General features: G+C 46.7%; 1 protein-coding gene across 2 annotated transcripts in view; it reads left to right on the top strand.

Moving 5' to 3' along the window:
- GALNT10 (polypeptide N-acetylgalactosaminyltransferase 10) overlaps positions 1–26,693 on the top strand; it is a 230,396-nt gene that overhangs the window by 170,315 nt on the left and 33,388 nt on the right. For both annotated transcript variants that reach the window (XM_025387915.1, XM_025387916.1), the window contains 3 exons: positions 14,453–14,638; positions 18,630–18,813; positions 24,774–24,891. In XM_025387915.1, coding sequence (XP_025243700.1) covers positions 14,453–14,638; positions 18,630–18,813; positions 24,774–24,891 — 488 coding nt within the window. The remainder of the gene's footprint in view (positions 1–14,452; positions 14,639–18,629; positions 18,814–24,773; positions 24,892–26,693) is intronic.

The raw sequence follows: 26,693 nt of genomic DNA on the forward strand, positions 1-26,693 counted from the left end.
TTTAATTTATGATTTTCAACAATTTCTAACATGAGCACGTATTAATATGACTTGTATAATGTCTTAATGCCCCCCAGAGGAGGGCAGTGGTGACCCACAAGAATCGGGTAACCAGTGGTGGAAGGTCAGGCGCTGTGACAGACTCAAATGGAATAGGTACTGAGGAGCCATGCGGCATTGCTGGCAAGACTCACATCACACCACCTGGCTTCTGGGTGATGTGGGTCATCTGTGGCTCCACCCAGACAGCCATCTGGGTCCTGGAATGGGAACAAGATGCCTGTCCAGGGCTGGGAGTCTTTTGCTACAGCGTACTCAGGCCAGTGCTCCTTGTTTGCTTTTGAGCTTATGATACCCCAAATATAAGAAACTCCTTCTGTTCAAACTGGGCACCCCAGCAGGAGGTGAAAAGTGTCCCCCTCACTCCAACCATGGACATTGGGATGTGTGCGTGTGTTTGTTCATGTTTGCGTTTGAGCCTGTGCTAACAAATCGGAATACCTGGGCATCGAGCAGCTCATACATAACCAGAGGACTGAACAGTCTTTCTGTCCATCACTGGTCTGGGTTCAGAATGCATAGACCTCCCAGCCCATGTTGCCTCACATACACCCACATTGTGGAGTTCTCTCGAAGGCAGCATTCAGTGTGCTTTCGGGCCTTTGACAAATTAAACATTTAAAAGTAAAAGTTGCTCACGGCTAGGGTAGGGAGAAAATTACAGGGGTAGATAAAATAGGCTAGAGCTTGTGAAAAGAAAACCACAGTCTCTCTCTGCTGATTACTAATGCATCTCAGAAGGAGCTATCGGATTAAAGGACTAAGTCCTTAGCTGGATTTTCACTATTCTTAGAACAATTGCAGAGAGGCAGAGCATCTTGGAACTGTGAAATGACATAATTCCAATGCTGGAGGGGGGTCTTGGAGGCTACACAGTTCAACTATTTCTCCAATATTTGAGTCTTTTGTGTGGTTTGCATAGTAAGTTTCACCTCTGATTGAATTCTTCCAGTGATGGACAACTCACTGTCTTATGAGCTATCCCATTCTTTTGTGAGACAGCTCTTCTTATCAGAAGGCTTTTTCCTTACATGGAGCTGAACTCTAGCTCTCCGCAAAGTATATCTTCTGGTTCTAGTCTTGTCTTCTGGAGGCAGAGAGTATGGTGTCAAGGCGAGGGCATAAGCTATTGAATCACAGAGCCCAGTATTCTAACCTACCAATTGTCCACTTGGGCAGAAGAACTCTCTCCCAACCTCAGTCTTTGTGTCAGTCAAAGTGGGGCTACCTCCCTGGCTGCAGTTAATTTGAGGATAAAGTGAGATAGTGAAAAGAAAAAGGACATGCTAGATCTACATGTACTGATATAGAAAGATGATTTTGGCATATTGTCAACTGGAAAAAATAGGTTTCAGAAGAAATAAAGAAGCATAAAAAGATTGGGAAATTGGGTGAGAAATAGAGCAAACTTAAGAGTGGCCATCTCTGGTGGGTGTGACTAGCACAGCTTGTCACTCAGATGTTACATTCTGCCATGATGGTTAAAACATTTTTTTCAAAAATGCGTCATATTTAGAATCACAAAAAATAGTCAAGACTTTCCATTTTAGAAAGAAAAAGATGAAATATCCAGACTATTTTATGTCCAAAAATGGAGACCACCTGTATCAATTGTGGTGCTTCTTTCCCTGCAGGATGTCTGAATCTTCAAGGCATATCCTGAAAGGATTTTGTGCCAGCGTTTAGCTGCAAAAAAAATGGCTCCAAACATCTAACAACAATGACAAAATCAGTGACTGCTTTAGGTCCTGCCCAGGCTACCTCAGGGCCTTTGCATCTGCTGCGTATGTGATATTAACAGGGTGGGCACACCTGAAACACAACCACCCACAAACACACTTTCATGTGATGGGCAGAGATGTTAAGTGGGGAGAGAGGTTTGAGTGGGAACTTTACTGATGAGTGGTCATTTTATGGGTAAATATCCTGCCCAGATGATAGCATTTGCTTCCTGACGCTACCTCCTATGTTTGGAGACTCACAAATGTACCTGAGTGACAGGGCCTCCCAAACATGCTTTATATCTTCCCCAGGGTGACATGTTGAGTCTTTGGAAGCACACTGTGTATGTAGATTTTATAAAATAAAAGCAGCAAATGACAAGCAAAATATGTTAAGTTATGATCGAACATCTGTGTGCCTACAGTATGCCAGATGCTGTGAGGAAAATCAATCACTCTGAGTCCTGCCCTCAAGAAGCTTGTGCCAAGCAGATAGACACAAGTCCCAAATCACAACATGCAGGTGATGCTTCAGGAGCACTTTGTGCTGAGCCTTGGGGGAAGAATAGAATAGGATTCCTTGAGACAGAGAAGCAGAGAAGGATGCTCTGAGCTGACAGATTTGCAAGAGTGAAAGCAAGGAAATTAGTGGAGCAGTGTCTGCAGAGAATGCACCAGGGGCAGGGGTGAGATGAGAGATGATTCTGGAAGGGTTGGTTCTGGCCATCCTGAGAAGCCTGAAATGTCACCACATGACATCAGTAGACCTGTGCTGTAGCACCAGTAGTGTGAATGAGATGAGAGGTGAGGGATGAGATTCCAGAAGATCCATGCACATCAGATTAGTCTCTGGTGTGGACATTTCTGTAAGTGGCAGAAGATCCCAATGCAGAAGCAGAGGGAAGAGGCCCTGAATGGGAGGTTTCAAAATATTTGGTGTTAGATTGGGTTGGGGTGTTTTGCATGGGGAGGGGGCGGTGGTGGTTGAAGGAGGTGGTAAGGAAAGTTCCGACATATGTTCAGCTTTCTCTTCCTGTGCACTGAGCAGGAAAATTTCCCCCAGGAGAACACTTTTGCCCTTTAACAAATATGAAACTGACAGGCCGACACTGTTGGTGAAGTGGAAGGATTTTTTTTTTCTTTTTTAATAACACCTTAAACGATAGTCATGGAAGCCGGCATCCTAAATGAAACACATGTTGCTCTCCGACACCTGACAACCTGACATAATTTAAGAGCAGCTACCAGAAGCCCACAACTGGAATTGCCCATGAATCTGCTCCCCTGGATGGGCTCCAACTAGGTGAAAACGTAAAGTGGGCTAAGTCCAAAGGACCTGGTCTTCTCTTCTCTTTTGTAGCTGATTGGTCGGGAGTCACATTCAGAAAACAGAGGAGACTGTAATTAACTTGATAGAGGTGGTTTCTGGAGTGTTTTTATTCGTCATCTGATTATTAAACAGATTTACGGCCCTGCCCACTGCTGAAAAGGGAGCAAGGCATTTAGTTGAAATTAAAAGTGTAGACAGAGCTGCCTGTTTAGATAATAGCATCTCTTTTTTAATAGATTACTCATCTTCTGCAAAATAGGAGAGAGGAGTTAATTTGTGTGATGAAGTGCTTTCTATTTCTGGGAGCTGGCTGGTGGATGTGATTGCTTGAAGAAGGAGAATAATTCATTCTTAAAATCACCAAAGGCATGTTCAGGCCAAATACCTGCACCCTGAGGAGTAGGCTAATTTGTAGCATGACACCTAAGAACGGGCGGGCCTGTGGTTTCACAGCAAATGTTTAGGGAAGGTGTACAATCTTTCTTTAGGTTGCAGGTCATTCCAACCATTCATTTTCATGAAAAGGTCAGAGAAATAAACTTAACGTGTTAATCTAAGCCATCAGTCCAGGAGGCCTCGATTGTTAAGGGATGGTGAAAAGAGACTGACTTAGACTTGAATTCCAGAGAAGCCAACATGAGCTGTTTAATCTTGGGTGGTAATCTGGAGTCCCCTGAAAGAACCCACGTGCACCAAACCATCATCAAGGAGGACTTTAAACTTAACTGAGCACTCAATGGAAGAGGCAGAGAAGGGGTTTTACCTCACATACTCCATAGCAGCCCACTCGCAATCTCACTAGACATTCCTGCTCTCCAAAGTCCCCTACCTAGACCACACCACTGGGGACTGTCTGCCCTCTCACCCTTCCTTCCACACCACACTCAGCCTTACTGGTTCCTCTCTCCTTATTCCTAAATTTTCCCCCGAGAAATGTATTTTGTTAATGGAACACGCCCATTAGCATTCCACTCAAACTCTTCTTCACTTATTGTCAGCTACCACCCAAAACCACTTACAAGCAATACACTTTTCTTTCCAAACTGAACTCCAGTGAAAGGAATTGTCTCCATCTCTTTGCTGTCTCCTCCCAGGCTTGCCACTGCACTGACTTGTCCAGGAAGGCATGTATATCAAGAGCAGATGGTTCTCGTTTTGGTTGAAACTCCACCAGCAGTTGTTTGCTGTTTTAGACAATCATGTCATCAACAGCAGTGCTGCTTAGGGTACTCGAGTTGCCAGCCCTGTCTGTTAGGTGAAATAATATGCAGTCCAATATATGGCACTTACAAGTACGAGCATTTGGCTTCTTCTCTGTCTTCTTGTAGTCGGCCTAAGCGTTTATGTTGAAACACATGTTATTTTATTATTTCTCCTTTACATCACAAGTGGGACATTATTAGAATTTTTGGAAATGGGTGTTAGGCAGGTCATACTACTTGTTAATTTTATTTTAAAATATTAAAGGGTGCCATACAAAACAGCTGTTTCATAAAGGGGCTTTGAGTTGGAGAGGGTTGAAAACCCCTGAATTTTCCTTTAAGCTGGAGCTACAAGGTAAAAATAAAAATTTTTAAAAAGAAAAGAAAAGAAAACCCCTGAATTAGAGGGTGAGTGAGTCAGCCAGATGTTGGAGCTATGTTGGTCTTTGACTAAGGGGGTTAGATCCAATTCCCTTAGATCTGCCGTGTCCTTGATGTTTTCCAGCTGCTGAGACAATAGGCCCATAGATACCAAAAGCTCCAATACACACCTTTTCCTGGCAGCTCTTATGGTGGTAGGAAAGACACCTAAAATAGGCCCTCTGGAGTCTTTGGGAGAAGGAAATTGGCTATTTGGGAATAACCGCTTCCTCCACCTATTGGTACTTCGGAGATCTCAAGTCAACAGAAAATAATTCTGGAATGATCTATTAAGGTAAGCAATGCAATGATAGTCCTGTGTACAAAACCCAGGGCACATTTTTGTCCGTTCTCAGAAGGCCAATAACAATAGCAATAGTAACCATGGTATGTCATGCAGAGTACTAGCCTTGGGTCAGGGGCGGTGGCAGAGGATCATCTGTCTCAGGATCAGGCGGGCCACCTTTTAACATTATAGGTCCCAGGCTGTGCCCTAGGCCAGGGATTTTCAGATAGTAGGAGTAGACCCATTGGAAGGTCATCAAATCGGTTTACAGGGTCATCATGTCTAGGATTTTAATAAAAATAGAATACAAGAGGATAGAATAGAAAAAATAAATGTATCCCAGTGAATCACACCTTGTATTTCAGTTATATGTGTGTGTATACTTTTGTATGTATTTGTTTCAAGTCATGATGTAAAATGTATTTCTTTCTATGAGTCACAGTCAAAGGTTTGAAAGCCACTGTTCCCAGAAATATAGAATCAGAATCTGTGAGACTGCCTCAGCATCTGTGTGGAAACCAGCTTCCTTGGGGGTTCTTAGGGCTGAGGTTTGACAACCTTTGCTGTGAGCGCTATTGGGAGATGTGTTCATTTGTCAGACCTTTTCTCACTTGAAGGTGAGAGGATGGAAACAAAGCAGCCAGGCTAGGTGGGGACCAGTGTGAATCTGAGGGCTGTGCTCAGAGACAGGAGGAGGGATGTGAGGGCACCCAAGCCAGCACTCTCCCGCTCACAGGTTTGCTGGGTTAGGGGGCAGAATAGTCTTGGATTCCTTAAAGAACTTCAGGTTTGGCCGGGTGCGGTGGCTCACAGCTGTAATCCCCAGCACTTTGGGAGGCTGAGGCGGGCGGATCACGAGATCAGGAGATCCTGGCTAACACGGTGAAACCCCATCTGTACTGAAAACACAAAAATAAAACTAGCCGAGCGTGGTGGCGGGCGCCTGTAGTCCCAGCTACTCGGGAGGCTGAGGCGGGAGAATGGTGTGAACCCAGGAGGCGAGCTTGCAGTGAGCCGAGATCACGCCACTGCACTCCAGCCTGGGCGACAGAGAGAGACTCCGTCTCAAAAAAAAAAAAAAAAAAAGAAGAACTCCAGTTTTTCTATTATTCTAGCAGGAAACATGGGATTCTGATTTTGATCACTTAGAGTTCCTAATATGATCAAGATGGCCTAGGTTGGTTTTTCTGAACTCACCTTCGGCGTTATGTCACATCAGTGATCCTCAAACCTTTAGCATGCCTAAGAATCACGGGGAGGGCTTGTTAAAATCCGGCTCAGTGGGCCCCACCCATCTGCTTCTGTAGGTTTAAGGTGAGGCCTAAGAACGCGTATTTCTACTAAATTCCAAACAATGCTGATGCATCTGGTCTGGAACCACACTTTGAAAACCACTGTGTGAGTTCACCAGAAAGGAATGTACCCAGCATAGCTCGTGGCACAGCAGGAGCTCAGTAAATGCTTTCCTGATTAAACTGGACTGAATTCTCCTCAGCAGAGATGCTCTCGCTGAGGTTCAGTCGGCTCTCTGCTTTCAGTGGGGCAAGAAATGGCTGGTTGATATTGAATCGTATGCTTTAAATGGGTGAATTGCATAATATGTGAATTATATCTCAGTAAAGCTGTTATCAAAAAGAAGAGGAGGAAGGGAAGGGAAAGAAAAGAAGTGGCCAGCTTTCCAAGCTGCTCATCGAAAGTGTCCATTATGCCTGAAATTGTCTTATGAGCAGACTCATGTCAAAGGAAAACAAAGGTTTTCTAGCTGAACTCTGAGCTTCCTTTTAGCTCTGCCACTCTCTAAAATTCCTCCTGGGGCTCTGAGCCAGAAAAAGTATGTCTTTCCTGAAGGGCTGATCTGTTTCCCTTTTCCAAACAGTAAATGATGCTTAAATGCCTGTGCATTTCACCTGCCAAAACCCATCCTGGTATAAGCATAGCTTTCCTTCTCAACCTGTCTTTTTAATTTTCCTGCTGTTTATATTTACCTGTCTGTAAGTTTTTCAAGCAACGGAAAGCCTTGGACATCCTAGAGGATTAGGGTTGGAAACTGGTATTTGCCAGGCAGAATAGAGAGACTGAGGGCATTGAGAGGTGGTGTAGTTGCATGGTTAATAATAACAGCTTTGTAATCAGAAACACCTGCTCTGATTCCTGGCTGTCACCTACCAGCTGTCTGAACACAGATTCACATAGAACTTTTCTAAGACTCAGTTTCTCTTTGTCTAAAAAAGTTGTCACAAGAGAGTTGTCACTAGGAGATTTGTCACAAGAATGAAATGAGGCCAGGCACGGTGGCTCATGCCTGTAATCCCAGCACTTTGGGAGGCCGAAATGGGTGAATCACTTGAGATCAGAAATTTCAGACCACCCTGGCCAACATGTCGAAACCCCATCTCTACAAAAAATACAAAAATTAGCCGGGCATGGTGGTGCAGATCTGTAATCCCAGCTACTCGGGAGGCTAAGGTAGGAAAATCACTTGAACCCAGGAAGTGCAGGCTGCAGTGAGCTAAGATGGCACTGCTGCAGTGAGCTGAAATGGCACCACTGCACTCCAGCCTGGACGACAGAGCGAGACTTCATCTCAAAAAAAAAAAAAAAAAGAATGAAATGACAGACAGCACAGGACCTAGGCACACGGTAAGCACCTGACAAAAATCATGACAATGATGATAAAGGTGAGGGCCCACCTCATCTTAACATTTCCTTTGGTTGGAAACACCAGAGTATCAAAACAGGATAAGGGATGATGCTATTTACTAACGTGTACTCTCCTCTCTCTCCAAATGGATTGCCGGTACCTTGTGATACACCAAGATTTACAAGTGAATAAATCTATCCCAGGAAACAGATGAACTATGGTGCTTTAAGAGCAGAAGCCAAGCAGAACGAAGACTTGACAAGACCCGGAACACCTACAAGTCCCAGAGCCAGTTCAAGCCTCTGCATGGTTAGCAGCACCCCAGGGGCCAGAGAGCCGACGCTGGTGATGCTGCTGACTCATCTGGCTGGTGGCCCCTCCCTGCTTCCCTTCTGCTGCTCCTCCTCTTCTTCCCTCTTGGGCCACTCCATGGGGTACTCTCCCAGATGCTCTGCGTCCTGCCAGATCATGGCACAGTAGAGCTCCTCTACTTTTGGTGCTCCTCAGTGGTGTTTCTGCAAGGCTCAGTGGCATCAGAGATTGAAACTCTGAAATATTCCACTTGGGAATTGATCTGATTACACAGAGTAGTGAAGATTCCTGAACAAACGAAACTATATCTGAATCCTGTCTTCAGCACATAACTTGTTAGCTGTGTAGCCTTGGACGAGAATTGTTTTCTGGACCTTGTCTTGAAGTGAAGGTGTGGAACTGGGACCTGCTTCCCTCAAAGGGTTGTGAAATTCAGACGAGATGAAGGTTCACAGATGCCTCTGGCTTGGGTGCTAGGCACGAGGGACACCCTGGTGAGAGGACCATTCACAGAAGTTGCCCTCATAAGCTTAGGGTTGAGTGAAAGAGACAGTGAGGAATTCCACAAATATGCAGGATGATCTGAGCTGAGTGCCTTGAAGGATGAGTTCCAGGCCTTTGCAAGGGGCTGACATAGGAACCTACTGAGGTTTGAGTACATCAAGAAAGGCTTTGTAAGGAGTTGAAGTTTGCACTGGGATCTGAAGGGTGAGCCGGAGTTAACTGGGAGGAATTGTGTGGAGGCCTTGGGATGTCAACCAATCCAGGCAGAAGGACCAGCATGGGCAGACACCCTGAGGCTGAAGGGGACATCATGAGGCCTTTGAACACCAGAAATAAGATAGTAAGGGAGGGAGCATCGTTGAGGGAGGGAGCAAGACGAGGCTGGAGAGGGAACAGAGACTGACTGTGCACGCCTTGCTGTATGACCCTTCTTCCAAGAGCCAGGGGAAGCCATTGAAGGGTTTAAATTTAAACAGGAGAGTGGAAGAGTAACAAGATGCAACGTACTGCTCCTTTTAAAGACTGCTCGAATGGCTACAAACAGTCTAGACTACAGAGGGGCGAGCCCTGGCCGGTGCATAGGCCATGGAGTGCAGTGCTCCAGACCAGGCTCAGTAGAGGCCGCCAGCAGGCTGTATTTCTGCCGTGTCACTGTCACAGTGCCAGTGCGTGAGAATCTTACCGTTCCTATCTTAGTTTCCTAGGGCTGCTGTAACAGAGAACCAAAAACTGGGTGGCTTAAAACAGAATTTCATTCTGTCACAGTTCTGGAGCCTACACGTCCAAAATCAAAGTGTCCTGCTGTCTCTGAAGGCCTCGAGAGGATTTCATGCCTGTTCCCAGCTTCTGGTATTGCTGGCAAGCCTTGGCATTGCTTGGCTCGTAGACTCACTACTCCAGTCTCTGCCTCCATCATCACGCAGTATTCTCTCTGTGTGTCTGGGTCTGGATTTCTCTCTTCTTAAAAATATACCAGCCATTGGATGAGTGCCCACCCTAATCCAGTATGACCTCATCTTAACATAACTACATCTGCAAAGACCCTGTTTCCAAATAAAGCCACATTCACAACCACCAGGGGTTAGGACTTCAATATATCTTTTGGGGGATATGATTCAAGCCACAACAACTTCTCCTTGTGCCACAGTCAACCCGGTAAAACCATCATCAGAGTCCTAAGAACCCTTCGGACCAGACAGGAGGAAGAGGCTCCACTTTAAGACAGGAACCAAGAGAGCCACAGGCCCCAGACACACCACAGTGTGTGTGTGTGTGTATGTGTGTGTGTACACACACATGTGCACACACTCAGGACAGCATGTAGGGAGAGGACTGTGGGAAGCGTGGGCCCTGAGTTCTGGCCTCACTCAGACCTCACCAGCTGAGAGAGTTGGGGCAAGGCTTTCCCTTCCCTAGGTCTCCGTTTTCTCTCCAGTGATATCAGAAGTGGTGTTACCTGCCTGCCCCATCCTCCTTGCATTGGCTCTGAGGAGTCCAGTGGGATAATCAAGTATTTCCTGAGAAGTTACTGCCTGCCCAACACTGAGATAACTTATTGGGAGTGTTCTTGGGAGAGGAGCAAGAGTTCTACAAGTTGAAGTTGTTACATCCTCCTCCATTAATCCCCTGGGCTCTTCTCCTCTTACAGCTTGGTGGTTACAAGTACAGACTCCATTCGCTTCCAAATCATCCCATGGGCAGGGACAGAGATGAAACAAGAGACATAAAGCTAAAGGATGGGTACATGGGAGGTTCATCATTCTGTTCTACTTTTTAAAACTATGTTTGCAGCGATTCTTAATGTTGAAAGTTTAACAAAGAAAACTACACTCTGGAGCCAGATCGCCTGGGTTTTAATCCGATACCTGCCACTAACTGTGTGGAGCTTGGAAAAGTTACTTAACCTCTCTGTGCCCTCAGTTTCCTCATCAGCAAAATGAGGATACTAATTAGTGACTAGCTTCACAGAGTTTTTGTGACTATTAAAGGATTAAACAGGTGTAAAGCTTCTGGGGCTGTGGTTTGAGTGAGTACTAAAAACATGTTAGCCATTGTTTGGAGAAAGTGGGCGCCAAAGAACTGCATGTTGCTGTGCTGAAGATATCACTGTGAGCTTCATGGAATCACGCATTCAGCTTCGGAGATCTTCTAAGTCATGCCTGCTCCTTGGAATCTGAGTTTGGGTTTTCTGAAGCAGATCCTGGGACAGTGCAAATAGTTTATTTGGGAGGAGATGCCAGGAAATATCAGCAAGAAAGTAGATACGTGAGAACAGAAAGAGGGGCCCCCAGGAAGAGTGCCTGTGACAGGCAGCACTGCGGGCGGCTACGCATGGTCCACTGGGAATTCTGGGAGCCAGCGTGGAGCATGTGTTCAGTGTCATCCCACCTGAGGGGCGAGGGAGCTCGGGGGGTTGTTGGCCGAGGTCTGACACATGGACCTGTGCAGCCACTGGGGAAGAATGGCAGATGCTGGCAGGCGGTGGGCAGGCAGGCATGAGACTAAATGCTGAGAGGGGATATGGGTGGGGCACCAGATGCATGTGCCGCAGAAACCATCTGTCAGCTCTCTGACAAGTGCTCATCTAACACCTGCGTAATGCCTTACAATGATGGGCGCTCCCACCTTCAGAATCAGCCTCAGTGTCTATTGATGGCTCTGAATCTTTATTAAATTAGGGGTAATAAGGATAAAAACAATTCTGTGCTGTTTACAATCAGGGCAGCCCCTAAAATAGGGATGATGAGTATATGGCATTAGGGATGCTGTGTCAGACGCTGAGGCATCTCTTCTCAGTCCTGACACTTTCATACTGAGCCAGGATACAGCCTCAGAATCTTTCTTAACAGAGCTTTAGGTGTCCCTTCCAAACCCATCAGTGTGGGCACTTTGGTGAACGCAGGTTGTCAGCCCTGCCTTAGGGCTTATGAAGCTGGGGTAAATCTGAGGCTGGAAAAAGCTCTGAACTGGGTTATAATCCTGCTGTGTCAAGGACCCACTGTTTGATTCTAGGTAAGACATTTAACTTCTCTGACTCTCCCTGCTCTTCTCTGGGTAGAATGAAGGGACTGACTAAAGCGAGGCAGACATGAGGTTTGGTGCAGTAGGAAGAGCCTGTTCTTTTACAATCAAGCAGGGTGAGTCTTAGACTTTGGCATCCTCATTTATAAACTATGTTCCTTGAGCGGCTCATGTCCTCCACTCTGAGCCTCAGCATCTCCTTCTATAGTACCCAGTTTGTGGTGGTGTTGTGGGTATCAGAGATAATGCAGGTGAAATAAGGAGTTTTGCATGCGAGCAGGGGCTCTGTAATTGTTCCCTATAATTGTCATCATAATCATCATCATCTTCATTTAAAGTCCCTCCCAGATCTAAAACTGTATGACTTTATGTAATATCCTCATCCAGGAAGATAGTGTGGTAAAATAGGGCAACGGTCCTGATTTTGTGTAAATGCACTGTCTAATAAGGAGCATAATTGCCCCTAAATAATTGCTCTGACTTTACCACAAGCTGTCAGAAGGCCTTAATTGGTCACTCTGTAATGACTGTGGCCATCTGCGTTCGGAGTGATTTAGCGATAGGGCTCTGCCCAAGTGGGGGCCTCAATGATTAGAGCCGGCCAGGGTGATATTTCTTCCTCTGATGGGAGTAGTGGTGTGTGGTACAGGAGATTATCTCATTCTCATCGTAATGACCTATCAGTTGAACCCAGCCAAGAAGAAGCGGTGGTCACAGACAATGACTATGGATTTTTTTCTTTTTTCAAACATAGTGTTCCTGCCCGAACAGCAGCATATTTGGAGTGTGATCATGCCTCTTGCTATCTTGTCTTGTTGCCCAAGAAAGTCTCTTTTGGAAAGATTTAGTCCCTCAATTAGGGCAAATTGATTTCTGCTTTCTACAGAGTCACTGTTCCAAAGAGAAGTGGGAAAGGGCGAGGGAAGCCATATTAATCTTTGTGCACAAGCAAGAAGAGACCTGGAGCATTTTTTAGCCTTCTAGCTTCTGGTTGTATGTATGTAGATAATCTTTTCTCTGTATTCTAATTTCTCCTGCCTACAAGATGCCAGACAACATAACACGAAACACACTTCATCTCAATGAAGTTCCTGGTGACAAAAATCACAGTGATGGAAGCAGTGTTTCCCTAAGTGTACCAACGTAAAAGCCATTTTTTTCTTTCATTCATTCATTCATTCATTCATTCATTCATTGAGACAGGTTCTCGCTCTGTCATCCAGGCTGGAGTGCAGTGGCTCGATCATGGCTCCCTGCAGCCTCAATATTCCCGGTTCAAGCGATCCCCCCACCTCAGCCTCCTGAAGTGCTGGGATTGTAGGCACAGTACCTGGCCCAAAAGTGATTTTAAGTCACACCTAAAATGATTACAGGTGGTTCAGAGACTTTGCATTAAAAGTAACACTGGATCATGTGGAGGGAAAGCCTTCTCTTTTCAATTCTCTTTCATTCTTCTGATCACCTGAAATGAGGAGCCTTGGTGGGTTTTCCATAGCTCCCTGCTTGACAAAGAGAGGGCAGACCTTAAGCTCACAGTTGTGGAGAAGCAGCAGTATCTGGTAGAAATCTAAAACCTTACAACAAATTTTTATTTGTTGGAGATTTTTAATTATTAGCTCTTTATTAAAAATGATACCAATTTTTCATCTGTGGTGTTTAAAGTTTCCCTTTAAAATAAATTTAATAAAAAGTTTAATTTGTAAAAGTTAGTTGATTTTTAAAACAACTAAGTAAATTGTAGTAAAGTAGATGAATGTGGCAAAAATCTAGATGGTAGTGTATGTTTGTCAGTGACTGGGGAAACACAGCTAGAAGAAGACCATCATGTTTCCACAGCAAACCCAGGAATTCACTGGCTGTATATCTAATCCTTATGCCTTTTCTTTTTCTTACCAATTACACTGGCTGGGAATTCTAGTACAATATTGAATAGATGTTGTGAAAGCATACAGCTTTTCTCCTGATCAGAGGAGGAAAGCATTCCACACTTCATCAGTAAGTATGATGTATGCTGTAGGTTTCTTTTGCAGCTGTCCTAGAGTCTTCATAAAGGACACCAAGCCTGATTAAAATCAAGAGACACCAACGCTGAAGCTGAGACTTTTAGGAGAAATAGACTGTCTTTGATATTTATTTAAAACAATTTATCCAGGCTTGGGGCAGAAATCCAACCCACATTAGGATAAGCAAGGAGAGGAATTTGCTGTCTTGTGTAATAAGAGCATCTAGGAGTCTGTCTGCTTCAGGCACGTGGGTCTAGGGAACTGAAATGTCATCAGGACAATGTCTTTCTCTCTCTCCATGTCTTGACTCCTATTTTTACAGGTTGGCTTCAGTCTCATCATATTCGCTTACCACCTCTCATCACCTCATTTCACCAAAGATGTCACCAGTGGCTCCAAACTTAGGGCCAACCAACTAGCAAAAGGAAAGGGCCTCATTTTTCAATGATCCTACCAAAATTCTCAGGACCCATTATTTGGACCAACTAAGGTCACATGGCCATCCCTGAGACAATCACCGTGGCCAAGGGAATGGAATGCCCTGACTGGTCAGGCCTATACCACATGTTGGACCCATGGAATGGAATCAGCCCCACCAAAGTCTAATGGACTGAGAAGGGAAGGGGCAGTGCCCCAAGGAAAAAGAAAAATATTGTTACCAGAAGATGAGGGAGTGGTTCCCAGTCAGGCATAAACCACAAATGCTCACACCCTTGGACAGAAAGGTTCCAGGTCGTGGCACCATCTCTGGACCTCTTTAAGCCTTAATTTCTCCATCTGTAGTACACAGGTGATGAGCCCTGCCCTTCTTCACCCTGTCTGAAAGGTCTGGTGAGGCAGTGTACAGGAAAGCTGTTTCTAAACTGTGAAGTGCAGTTCACATGTAAGGGAGCAGTCATAGGATGACTACTAAGCAACTGTTCTCACCCGTCTGTCCTCTTCTGTCTCATAGAGCACCTGAAGAAGCCTCTTGAAGACTACATGGCTCTTTTCCCCAGCGTGCGAATTCTTCGAACCAAGAAACGGGAAGGGCTGATAAGGACCCGAATGCTGGGGGCCTCAGTGGCAACTGGGGATGTCATCACGTTCTTGGATTCACACTGTGAAGCCAATGTCAACTGGCTTCCCCCCTTGCTCGGTAAGGAAGCCCTTCCCACTTGGAGGGAGGCGAACTGCAATGAGCCTGTGCCAGTGGCCCCCTCCTGCAGCAGAGAGCCATCCATGAGGCTTCCCTTGCCTGCTCGAGATGCCCCCAGCACAATGCCAGGTGCCATGAGGGATTCAGAAGCTCAGGAGTGCTCAAAGTTAAAATCCAACCAGTCCTGTCCCTTCATTTCACAGAGAAGTTAAGACTCAAGAGAGGGGAACTGACTTACCCAAAGTCACATAGCTTATCAGCATCTAGTGACGTGACTGCTTTCCTCAGATTACTTCATTTTATTGCAAAGCAAGCCCATGCTGTTTGCTGTTAATAGCCAAACTGTGGGGGTCATCATCATGTCAACTTAGAAGAGTTACCATAGACTGTGCTGCCACTGCGAGCCAGGCAGTTATAAGCATTATCTCTAATTCTCACAAAATCATGCAGGTCATAAGTATACCCCTTATGTAGTAAAAGAAGCTAAGGTTCTGAGATGTTGAATGACTCGCTTGTCCCCTTGGGCCATAAGTGTCAAAGTCACCATCTGTCGGGCTCAAAAGTCTCTTCTCCTTCGCAGTTCTACATTGCCTCCCTGTATTCACTTCCTCTTAGACAAGAGTTCCTGGCAGATATCAGGGAAGGGCTGTAGAGAGGGCAGCATGATCCAGGAGCCCACCACCACAGCCTACGGACAGATGGGAGATGGGAAGACTGGAGGCTGGGTGAAACATGCCTGAATCAGGCCTGAATCTTGAGGAGTTTGGTTTTGACGAGGGCAGTGTGCTGGTTCTGACAGGCAGACACGGAAGAGGAACTGTCCCATTGAGACTGGGAGTCAGGTGAAGGACACAGCCAGGGCTGGAGGCAGACTGGGGAAGAGTTATCATCTGGAGAGAAAAATGAACTCCTTAGGAAAGGATGGGTAAGCTCTCCACTATAGAAAGCTTAGGGAGCAAAGAGGACTGAAGTTTAGGGCAAACTTGAGCGTGCATCGGAATCACTTAAAAGACTGTGAAAACACAGATGCTGGCCCCTATCCACAATTTCTGATCCAGGAGGCCCGGGGTGGAGCCTCACAAGTTGCATGCTACCCAGCTCCCAGTGATGCCAGTGCTGCTGGTCTAGGGACCATACTTTGAGAAGCACTGGTTAGGGTATGCCACCATTCAAGGGAGAGGACAGAAAGCAGAACCCACACAAACACACAGAAAGATAATCCCGCAAATCTGTAACACAGATCAGCAAGGAACTTTCTTATTCGATTCTGTGCTTCCGACCCCAAGGGTCTAGGATCTCACTGGGCTGGGGAAAGGATATAACCCAGAATTTCTGGTAAACTGTTTATTTAATTAAGCCAAGAGATATTCTGCATTTGCCTCTTATTACTGAAAGAAAAAAAAGAAAAAGAAAAAAGCCTCACCATAAATTGCCTAATTTATAGTCCTGAAGGAACAACGCATTTGTAGGGTCATTCAGTGACTCATAAAGAGAATGAAGTGGTGGGGCTCGAAGCTGAGCTTGTAGTCTAAATAGCCCTTAACTCTGTTTCTATGGAAATATATGAGGGCAATTTTCATAATCTGCAGACATACATGGAAGAAACATCCCCTTGTTGGTTTTTTGTTGTTGTTTTGTTTTTTGCTTCTTCCAATAGAAATGTGAACCAGTAGTGTAGATTTAAAAGTCTGTCCCTGCTAATATCAGCAGCTGACAGAGCGCATCATGGCTTTTGTCTGTGAAACCATTAACACCTCCGTGCACAGCTCACTCTGCCTCCTTTGGAGAACACACATTTCTGAGCCTAAGAAGGATTCATTCCCCTATGGAAAGCCACTGTTGATCATCATTTCCTTCATCATCATCATCATCATCATCATCATCATCATTATCATTATCATGGCTCTCAGAACCCCTTCACTTTCTCAGCCACATTGACATTTGAATTTGACCGTTGCCTGGTAAGGCAGGCAGACCAGGCATTATTATCCACTTTTTGCAAACGAGAAAACCGAGAGGCACAGAGTGAGGGAGATGTTCAGCCTTCCTCTCCCGCTTCTGAGCTGCCCTCAGTGATCCTGGTCACAGAGAGCATCGCCGAGTGCTAACTATGTGCCAGAGGCTGCACTGAGCACCGTGGCTCTGTCATCCCACTCGGACCTCACAGAGGCCCCGTGAGATAGGTGCTGTCTTCCTCCCCTTTGTCAGCAAGGAAACGGAGGCTCAGAGACATCAGATAGTCTTATCCAAGGTTATACTGCTAAGAGGTGAGAAAACCAGGATTTGAGCCTGGGCATTCTGTCCCCAGGTGGGCACAGTGCCTTAGAACACTGCCTTCCAAAGCTACCTTGACCTCATGCCTCCCACAGTCAGCCAGCAGCCAGCAGGGCACTGTGTCCTCAGTCCCAGCCCTTCTTGGACTTGAAGTCCGCTGAACGGCCATGAACGATTAGATGGGAGGCCCTACTCTAGATTTTTCCCTGGAGGAGATTCTTAAGCTTCATTAAGAATCCCTGGGCAATCTGTCCACACGGCAAATCCAAGTCAGCCTCCAGAGATTCTGATTCAATGGGCCTGGGTCGGGGGCAGGCACATGAGTTTTTTAAACACACCCCCAGGGGCATCTGGCACTGATGGCCCCTGATCCACATTCGGGGGTACACTGCCAAAAACAGTATTTCTCAAACTCTTTAAACCATGTGCCCCAGTAAGAAATACCTTGGGCATCTCAATCCAGTACACAGATATACACACTCATGCAGTATAACTGAAACATGTTCCTGAAAGAGTATCACCTGTCACAGTATCCCTTATCACCTGAAATGCAGCCTGATATTTGGTATTGTTTTTTGGTTCATTACAAATGCACGCACAATCAATTTCATGACCCCACCTATGGATCGTGCCTTGCAGTTTAGAAAAAAGCAAAAATGCTGTTTTCTCCCCTGGAAGAAAAATGTGCTATCACTTGATGAAGGAAGCTTGGGCCCCAGGCAGCTGCTGACTGCCCTGGCCCTACCAGGCTCCCATTTCCAAGCCTTGAATTTGACTTCTGGTCCAAAGCAGCCAGGCGCTGAGCACAGTCCACTTGTCCCCCACAGCAGATTGGGGACCCAGTAGCTCACTGTTACCCGCTGGCTGTGGTCAGGGTTTCTTGGCACAAAGAAGAAAGGCAAAGCAAACCAAAGCTGGAATTATGTTGGTAGGTTGGACAGAGACTCGATTTTCTAGAATCAGCTTCTCCCAGGCCTGAAAAGGACCATGAAGCCATCTAGGTCAAGACCTCCATTTGCCTTTGGAATCACCCAGCCTCTGGCATCCCTGCAGGGTGATGGTCCACCAGGCCCTGCTTACATACCTCCAGTCTTGAGGACTCAAATTTCCTGGGGCAGTTCATTCCCCCATCCATAGTTCCAATGATTGAAAAAGTTGAGCTGAATTCTTGCAAGGAGGGCCATTTGCTCACTGATTACAGCCTACGGTGCCAGTGAGCTGTTAGGGGCACGTAGTCTGCTGTGAAGGAAAGTGCTGGGGTGCCTACTGCTTTGGGCCGTAAGTCAAGCTCAGGACTTGGAATGCGGAGCCTCGCAGGACTAGAACAGGGCCTTCCCAGAAGGAAACCTATCTTTTTCCATAGTGGTACTGATCATTAGGCTAATAAGGCATGCATGCTAAGCATTTTCAAACATACTGTGTTCAGTCCTCGTAATCTATGAGGCAGAGCCTCTTCTTAACCCATTGCACAGAGGAGAACACTGGGGTTTGGAGATATTATTTGTGCAGCTGACTCAGGGCCCCATTGATGGTAAAAGGACTGAGATGAGAACCCTGGTCCCTCTTGCTTAAAGCTTGCACTCTCTCTTCCCCCGCATGGATTGTCAAACTGAGGGTTCAGAGATGTTAAAAATACAAGTAAGCTGCAGAACAGGATGGTGCACTTAGCTGCTCCCCCATCCTGCTTCATCTGATAGGCATCTCTTGGCTTCTTCAGACCGCATTGCTCGGAACCGCAAGACCATTGTGTGCCCAATGATTGACGTGATTGACCATGATGACTTTCGGTACGAGACACAGGCAGGGGATGCCATGCGGGGAGCCTTTGACTGGGAGATGTACTACAAGCGGATCCCAATCCCTCCAGAACTGCAGAAAGCTGACCCCAGCGACCCGTTTGAGTAAGTATGAACAACCCTGGCTGGTCCCAGTGGCTACCCGATGACCGCTCCCAACACGCACACAACTCAGGATCACCATCTCCCTTAAAAGCCCAATGCAGAGGGTCCAGCTTCCCAGCCCCACCTAGTACCAAGTGTCAGATATCCCCAGCCAGAAGCACCATCCCTCCCAGCTTGTAACAACAACCTCAGCTCATGGCGCACCAGGCTGGTCTCCACCTTGCCCACTTCTGCACAGTTTGCCAGCATTGCCAGCAGGGGTGAGTGGTCTCTCATGCTCTCTTCCTCAAGCCTGGCATGCAATTATAACCATCATCGTCACCAGGTGCCCAGCCCAGTACTAAGCACATTACTCTCCGATCCAATTCAACCCCCTACAACTATATATGGTGAAAATTATTATCCATGTTTTCTAAATGGGGACACCAATGCTCCAAGAGCCTAAGTAATTTGCCCAGGTCACTAGGTACAAATGCAGGTCTGTCTGCCTGCTTCTGGAGCCAATTTTCCCATCATACCGTTATACCCAGTTGGAAGTGTTAGGAAAATAACAGTTTGTCCCACAGCAGAAGTTTGCAGGCTGGGGGAGGGTGATGGACTGGACTCATAGCATCCTAGAATGTGAAGGCTGGAAGGAACCTACCAATGAAGAATTCAACCCCTTGCAGATGAGGAACTAAGGCTCCAGAAGGAGGAGCTCTGTGAGTGGCTAAGACGGAAATAGAGCCCAGCCCCTCTCTGGTGCTCCAAGCTCTGGAAAGGGCTTCTCCCCAATAGTAGGCTCACCGTCCCTGCAGCTGTCCTGTGAGCTGTTCCAGCTCTCCTGCAACAGTTGTGGAAAAGATCTCTGGATACAAAGCCCAAGCCCAAGCTCTCCTGCTGTATTAGTTTCCTATGGTTGCTGTGATAAATTACTATAAACTTAGAAGCTTAAAACAACACAAATTGATGATTAAAACTCTGGAGGTCAGAAGCCTGAAATGAGTCTTACTGGGCTAAAATCATAGCATCGGCAGGGCTGCATTCCCTCTGGATGCTTTGGGAAGAATCCATTTCTCTACCTTTCCTGGCTTCTAGAGGATGCTTACATTCCTTGGCTCATAGCCCCTGCCTCCAACTTTAAAGCCAGAAGTGTAGCATCTTCAGATCTGTTTCCTTCTCCCCACTTTCCTTCACACCTCTGCTTCCTTCATCACATCTCCTTCTGACTCTGACTTTCCTGCCTCCTTTTACTTACAAGCCCTGTGATTACATTAATGATATGTGATTCCATCAGGCTTGCCAAGATAACCTCCCCACCTCAAGGTACTTAACCTTAATCACATCTGTGAAGTCTCTTTCGCCACAAAAGGTAACATATTCACAGGTTCCGGAGATTCAGACACTGCCATAAATGGGGAGTCACACCTCTCACCACAGTTTGGCCCCCAGTGAACCACACTTCTCTGTGTCTTACCCTCCCCACCTGAGAAGCAGGGCTGTTGGAAGCTCAGCCATCTTCGTGGGCATGGTACATACGTACCCAGGGCTCCTGAGAGGAACCCCTAACACTATGGGCCCCAGGGCAGGCTCAGAGATAGGAAGAGCTGGGCTTCTTTGAGGAAATGAAAGGTGGCCAGGACAATGGACCAGCCTGAGCCAAGAGTGGAGAGCAAGAGTGGATTCCACGTCTCCAGCAGCAGGTCAAACATTTGTGGTCTTCTCTTGGCCTCTTTTATCTTTTTTTTTTTTTTTTTTTTTGAGATGGAGTCTCGCTCTGTCGCCCAGGCTGGAGTGCAGTGGCCGGATCTCAGCTCACTGCAAGCTCCGCCTCCCGGGTTCACGCCATTCTCCTGCCTCAGCCTCCCGAGTAGCTGGGACTACAGGCACCCGCCACCTCGCCCGGCTAGTTTTTTTTGTATTTTTTAGTAGAGACGGGGTTTCACCGTGTTAGCCAGGATGGTCTCGATCTCCTGACCTCGTGATCCACCCGTCTCGGCCTCCCAAAGTGCTGGGATTACAGGCTTGAGCCACCGCGCCCGGCCAAGCCTCCTTTATCTTAAACACAGTGGATCACTACTATTAGATCCCTTTCTGGCCCAAAGATATGATTTAGCCACGATCACATTATGCAGTCTGCTCCACCTTCCGTATACCTCAGAATCAAACCTCAGTTGACCTAAATCCTTGTAGAATAATACCAACACCAGCAGTAACTAACATCTGGCCTGTGTTGGCAAAGCAATTTCTACTGACATTATTGTGCATGATCCTCACAATAAGGTAGGATCCTCAGGTGTTGGTAGAATTACCCTCATTTGACTGATGGAGGCCTTGTGGTTCAGAGAGGAAACAAAACGTGTCCGAGTTGACATGACTGCAGAGGCTGAGGTAGAATAGACTGCTCCAGAAAATGGAATTTTCAGGGTAACCAAGGGGGTAATGGAACCTCCTTTATTGTTTGAACCTTTGCAATAAGCAGACTCATTGAAAGGTACTTAAGGACAGGTCTTGGCCCATCGTCGTCCTCGTTGCACAGTAAGGAAAGGTTAAGACTAGGTCATACAGCTGGCCAGTAGCAAAGGCCCAGCTAGTGTCTTCTGGGGCTTCAGCCTCCTCATCTGGATATTGAAGTAGCTGGCCTGACCAGAGAGCACTGGCTGTTGACCCATCACCTGGGGAGCTTGTAAACACACCCAGGCTTCCCTCAAGAGCAATCACACTGGAGTCTGGGGGTGGGATGCAGGTATCATTGTGTTTTAACGCTCCCGGGTGATGCTGATGTGTGGCCATGGTTGACAGTCACTGGCATAGATGCTTTCTGAGGGGCCCTCCATCCTCTCCCATGATTCCTTCCAGAAGTCTCTCTTCTGTTTTTTACTTGGACAGAACCCTCGGAAGTGGCCACTAGAGAAATTCTGGTCATTTTCTACACAGCTTCCCACCTTCCCACTTGATGGTAGAGTGCCCAGCAAGTGGGCAATCTACAGGCACAGCATGGTGCAAGGATGTTTAAAAGACATGGTTTCAATGGCCGACCCCACTTTCAGTAATAGCTTATCCACTCACTATGAGCAGATTATTTAACATTTTTGATTTTCAAATATCACCATCCGAAAAGGAGACTAATATTAGAGCTTTGTGAGAGCTAGAGATGGTGTCAGTAAAGTGAGTAGCACACACTGGACCCTCAGAATTGTTACTAGTATTGCCGAACACAGCAGAAACCGGAACAGGCTGGGCAGAGAGGCCTCTCTGGAGGCAAAGCCTCAAGCATCCCAAATGCCTTACGGCTGATATCCTACCTATTCCACGCAGCTCCTCGGCCCCTGCCCCTGCTTTGACCCAGGCTGATTTTCATGTGCAAAGCCTCGATTTCAGTCTCCCATGAAGCACCAAGTCAGAAACACTGTCAGCCTTTCCAGGCAGTAGATTTGTGGCTCCAGCCAAAAAAAAAAACCAGGACCCCCCCAATCTCCAGAAGACAAAGGGGAGTCAATACCTTATTTCTTTATAGTAGTGGGTACTTTTAGAACTATTCTAGCTGTGTTAGTCCATTCTCACACTCCTACAAAGAACTGCCTGAGACTGGGTAATTTATAAAGAAAAGAAGTTCAACTGACTTGCAGTTCCACATGGCTGGGGAGGCCTCAAGAAACTTACAGTCATGGCAGAGGGGGAAGCAGACACATCTTCACAAGGCGGCAGGAGAGAGAAGTGCTGAGCGAAGAGGAAAAAGCCCCATTTTAAAACCATCAGATCTCATGAGAACTCACTCACTATCATGAGAACAGCAGCATGAGGGTAACTGCCCCCATGATTCAATTACCTCCCACCAGGTACCTCCCATGACACCTGGGGATTATGGTAACTACAATTCAAGATGAGATTTGGGTGGGGACGCAGCCAACATATCACTAGCAGTGTGGGATAGGAAGTATAGCTATCACTCTGTTGCTTAGATGGGGAATAGGGCTCAAAGAGGTTAAGTCAGCACTGTCCAATATAATACAAGCCGCATATGTGATACTATCTTTTTAAGGTAAAGAGAAACAGGCAAAATTCATCTTAATAATATATCTTATTTAAACCAGTATATCTCAAATATTATCATTTTAACATGTAACCAACACTTTAAAATTATTGAGTTCTTTCATACTCTTTTCATCCTAAGTCTTAGAAATCTGGTGTGTATCTCACACTCACAGCACATGTCAGTTCACACCAGTCACATTTTAAGTACGGCGTCATCACCTGTGGCCAGTGGCCTCCTTCCTGGGCAGCGCAGGGTTAACCGTTAAACACTGCATCTCAGGTCACACAGCAGGTTAAGGAAAGCAGAAATGAGAGTGAGGGTTCCCAGTTCTCATGCCCTGTTCTTTGCATGCATCACCTGCTCCTCCAGTGTTCCTGCCTGCCTGGAGGCAGTATATTGTGGTGGCGAGGGTGTGAACTGTGGCTTAGGTTAGAGATTCACATCCCAGCAGTGCTGCTTTGTAGCCATGGGGCCTTGAGCAAGTTCCCTGTCTGCACTCCAGTTGTGCATGTGTAAAATGGTGATGATAATGAGGCCTGCCACATGAGGTCGAGGTGAAGAGTAAATTCATTTTATTAATGAATTAGTTCAATACAGCACCCGGCATATTCAAGCCCTCAGTAAATATTCAGGGGTTCCCCTTTTAAAGGAGTCCTGCCTGTGCTGTAAAGGCTCATCTGCTACTGGAAGGATGAGCTGCTTGGGCAGCTTGTGGGTTGACTAAGGGCTTTTTTCGATCAGCCCACTTCCCATGAGTTTGCACTTCCAAGGACCAGGAGGGGGAATGGAGGTTGCTGCTGGAATGTTTGGATTTGAGGGTTTGGAGTTTTCCAGTGGAGCCAGACAAGGATGTAGCCACTGTGATAGATTTGCGCACAGCAAACGCTGGTTGGCCCCTACCAGGTGCCAGTCTTGCGTGAGATACCCTGGGGGACGCCAGCAGTCAGCAGCATGACGTTTCCTCACTTAGCATGGTGCCAGGCGGACTTCCTGTTCCCGTGGGTACTGCATGATTTGTCGTCTCTGTGTCCTTGCTGACGTTGTTTTATCCTCCCCTCAGTGCCTTTCCCTCCCCCAAATTTCCTCTTGTCCAAACCACTTAAATGCCATCTCCCCTGAGCCTCATTCCTTGACCCTTGCCCCAGCCATCCTCCTTACCCCAAAAGCTGGAAACAGACACACTCCTTTCAGATTCCTATAATGTTCTGTGTGTACCTCCCAGAGTCCCTTATGCACCCTCTGTCTTGAGGGGGCTGCCCCACTACACCACTATCCCCTGAAGGACTGATTGACCTCGAGATTCTTCCAGCACCTCCCTCACAACTGGCACGGGATGAACAAACTCATGAGAGAATGAATGAATGGAGTTAATCTTATCTCCCAGTTTAACTGAAAAGACAGAAACGGTGGCTTCTTCTGTAAACACCGCAGCAGAACAAACGTCCATGCCAGGCCTGCTGAATAACAACTGTCAAAGGAGCATGTTCAAAAACAGAGTCCTAGGCTCCCTCCCGCGGGGATTGTTTCAGCAGGTCTGAGGTGGGGCCCAGCAAGCTGTATATTTTTTCATCTCTCTAAGAGATTCTGTAACAGACACGCTTGGAGAGACCAACTTGGACCATTTAGTGAGAGGACTAACATGTACATATTTATGATGCAGCTACAGGTCCCATGTGGACAAAGTACTGTGATTTCATTTCACAAGTACTCTTAGGTGTTAATTGTGTAAAGGAACTTCGGGTCCCATTTGGTTAAAATGTAGCTCTTATGAAAGGAAGTTGTAGGCAAGAAAGGGGAATGCCTGGAAGGGCCTTGGATTCCCTGGAAGACACTTGGGCTGTGTTCAGGGGGCATCATGGAACACCATCACTGGGGGAACGGCGTTATCAGGGAGCACGCGGCCAGGACATCTGCACCTTCACGCGGTGTTCTTCTTCTCTGACAGGTCTCCCGTGATGGCCGGTGGACTGTTTGCCGTGGATCGGAAGTGGTTCTGGGAGCTGGGCGGGTATGACCCAGGCTTGGAGATCTGGGGAGGGGAGCAGTATGAAATCTCCTTCAAGGTGAGCCAGCCCTCCGGACGCCCCCTTCTTGGCACAGCCTCCTGAGTGCCTGTCCCAGTAGGCGCCTCAGCTTCTGCCTGAGCTTGGAAAGACTGGAGGCCTCAGGGTTCTACAGCCCTTCAGCCCATCGGGTGAAGAAGACAGGGGCTCATGGGCCACTCTTTGTTGTGGTGCGGCGGGGACGTGTGGGAGGGAAGGGGAGTACCCTCCAGCTGCCAAAGGCTGGTCTTCACCACAGCTCTGACTGGCATTTGCCTTGTGTCTTCTTAAGATGTTGGAATAAGGTCTTGTTTCTACTCAAGATGGCGGGTCTGAGATTGAGATATCCAGCAAATAAGCAGTGGGCCAGAGAAGCTAGGAAGGCCAAACAGGATACGTAGGCCTAGAGGAGTGCTCTCGGTCACCCCCTCAAGTTTTCCCTTTTGTACCTGTTGCTCTAGGAGTTTGACAAAGACCAGTGAGCATAAGCTCCAGTTGTAAAGTCACAGGCCTAGATTCAGATCCCAACTCCATCATCAGTAGCTGTCTGACTTTGAGCAAGTTAGATGACCCCCCTGAGCTTTCTTTCCTCATCTGAAATAAGGGAATCATGATAACTACCTAGCTTACAGAGCTATCGTGAAGATTAAGTGCGAGCATGTCTAGAAAGTGCTTAGCACACAACCTGGGAACATGACCAGCAATTAATAATTGGTAGAAATTGTTAAAGTTTCAGTGAGTAAATACTTACTGTAACCTACTTGACCAGCCTATGGGCTCTAGAAGCTTTCTGACAGTAGTGGTAAAGGAGTTACTAGTTAACTAATAACTAGTTAAGCAAACTAAGTGGAGAGTTAACTAATAACTAGTTAAGCAACCTAAGTGGAGAATGCAAACTTCCAAGGCTGCATTCTCCACTTTATTTGTGGGAGTCTGTCTTGTTCTCAAGTGAAGGCTTGGACCTTCCGAGGGGAGGGTTAGCTCGACCCATGCCCTTGTGGCTTGTCAGAGTCAGCTTCTAACAGCTTAGACCCCTGGCTAAGGCATATCCCCAACCCACGAGGGACAGATAACACCATTACTGAAATGACCCTGTGAATACACAACTCTGATGCCCCCGAGTCAGGCCTCAACTTTCAATGCAAAGGACCATTGTCAGGCACAGTGAATTAAGGCTTTGGTATTGGCGCTAGAGTGCCAAGATCAGATCCTAGCTCTGCCATGTCCTGCCAGCTGTGTGATCTTGGGCAAGGAACCGTCACCTCACTGAGCCTCGGTTTCTACTTCCATAAAATGGGTTTAATGAAATGTTAATCCTCACAGAGTTGTTGAGAGGATTAAGTGAGACCATGCTTATTAGGTGCGTCTTAATAAATTATCCTGAAGATTATTATTGACACATTAATATTACTATCTGCAACAGTGGTTGGGTAGTTCAGAACTGAAGAACATAAATTCTTGATTAGCCAAAAAAAAAAAAAACCTAGAATTCTACTGATGTTATTTAGGTTTGCAAAGCAGTTTATATCTTTTTCTTTTCTTTTTTTTGAGATGGAGTTTCAATCTGCTGCCCAGGCTGGAGTGCAGTGGTGCAATCTCGGCTCACTGCAGCCTCTGCCTCCTGGGTTCAAGCAATTCTCCTGCCTCAGCCTCCTGAGTAGCTGGGACTACAGGTGCCCGCCACCACGCCTAGCTAATGTTTTGTGTTTTTAATAGAGATGGAGTTTCGCCATGTTGACCAGGCTGGTCTCGACCCCCTGACCGCAGGTGATCCACCCACTTCGGCCTTTCAAAGTGCTGGGATTACAGGTGTGAGCCACTGT

This window comes from Theropithecus gelada, chromosome 6 (genome assembly GCF_003255815.1).
Source record: "Theropithecus gelada isolate Dixy chromosome 6, Tgel_1.0, whole genome shotgun sequence".
NCBI classification, from domain to species: domain Eukaryota; kingdom Metazoa; phylum Chordata; class Mammalia; order Primates; family Cercopithecidae; genus Theropithecus; species Theropithecus gelada.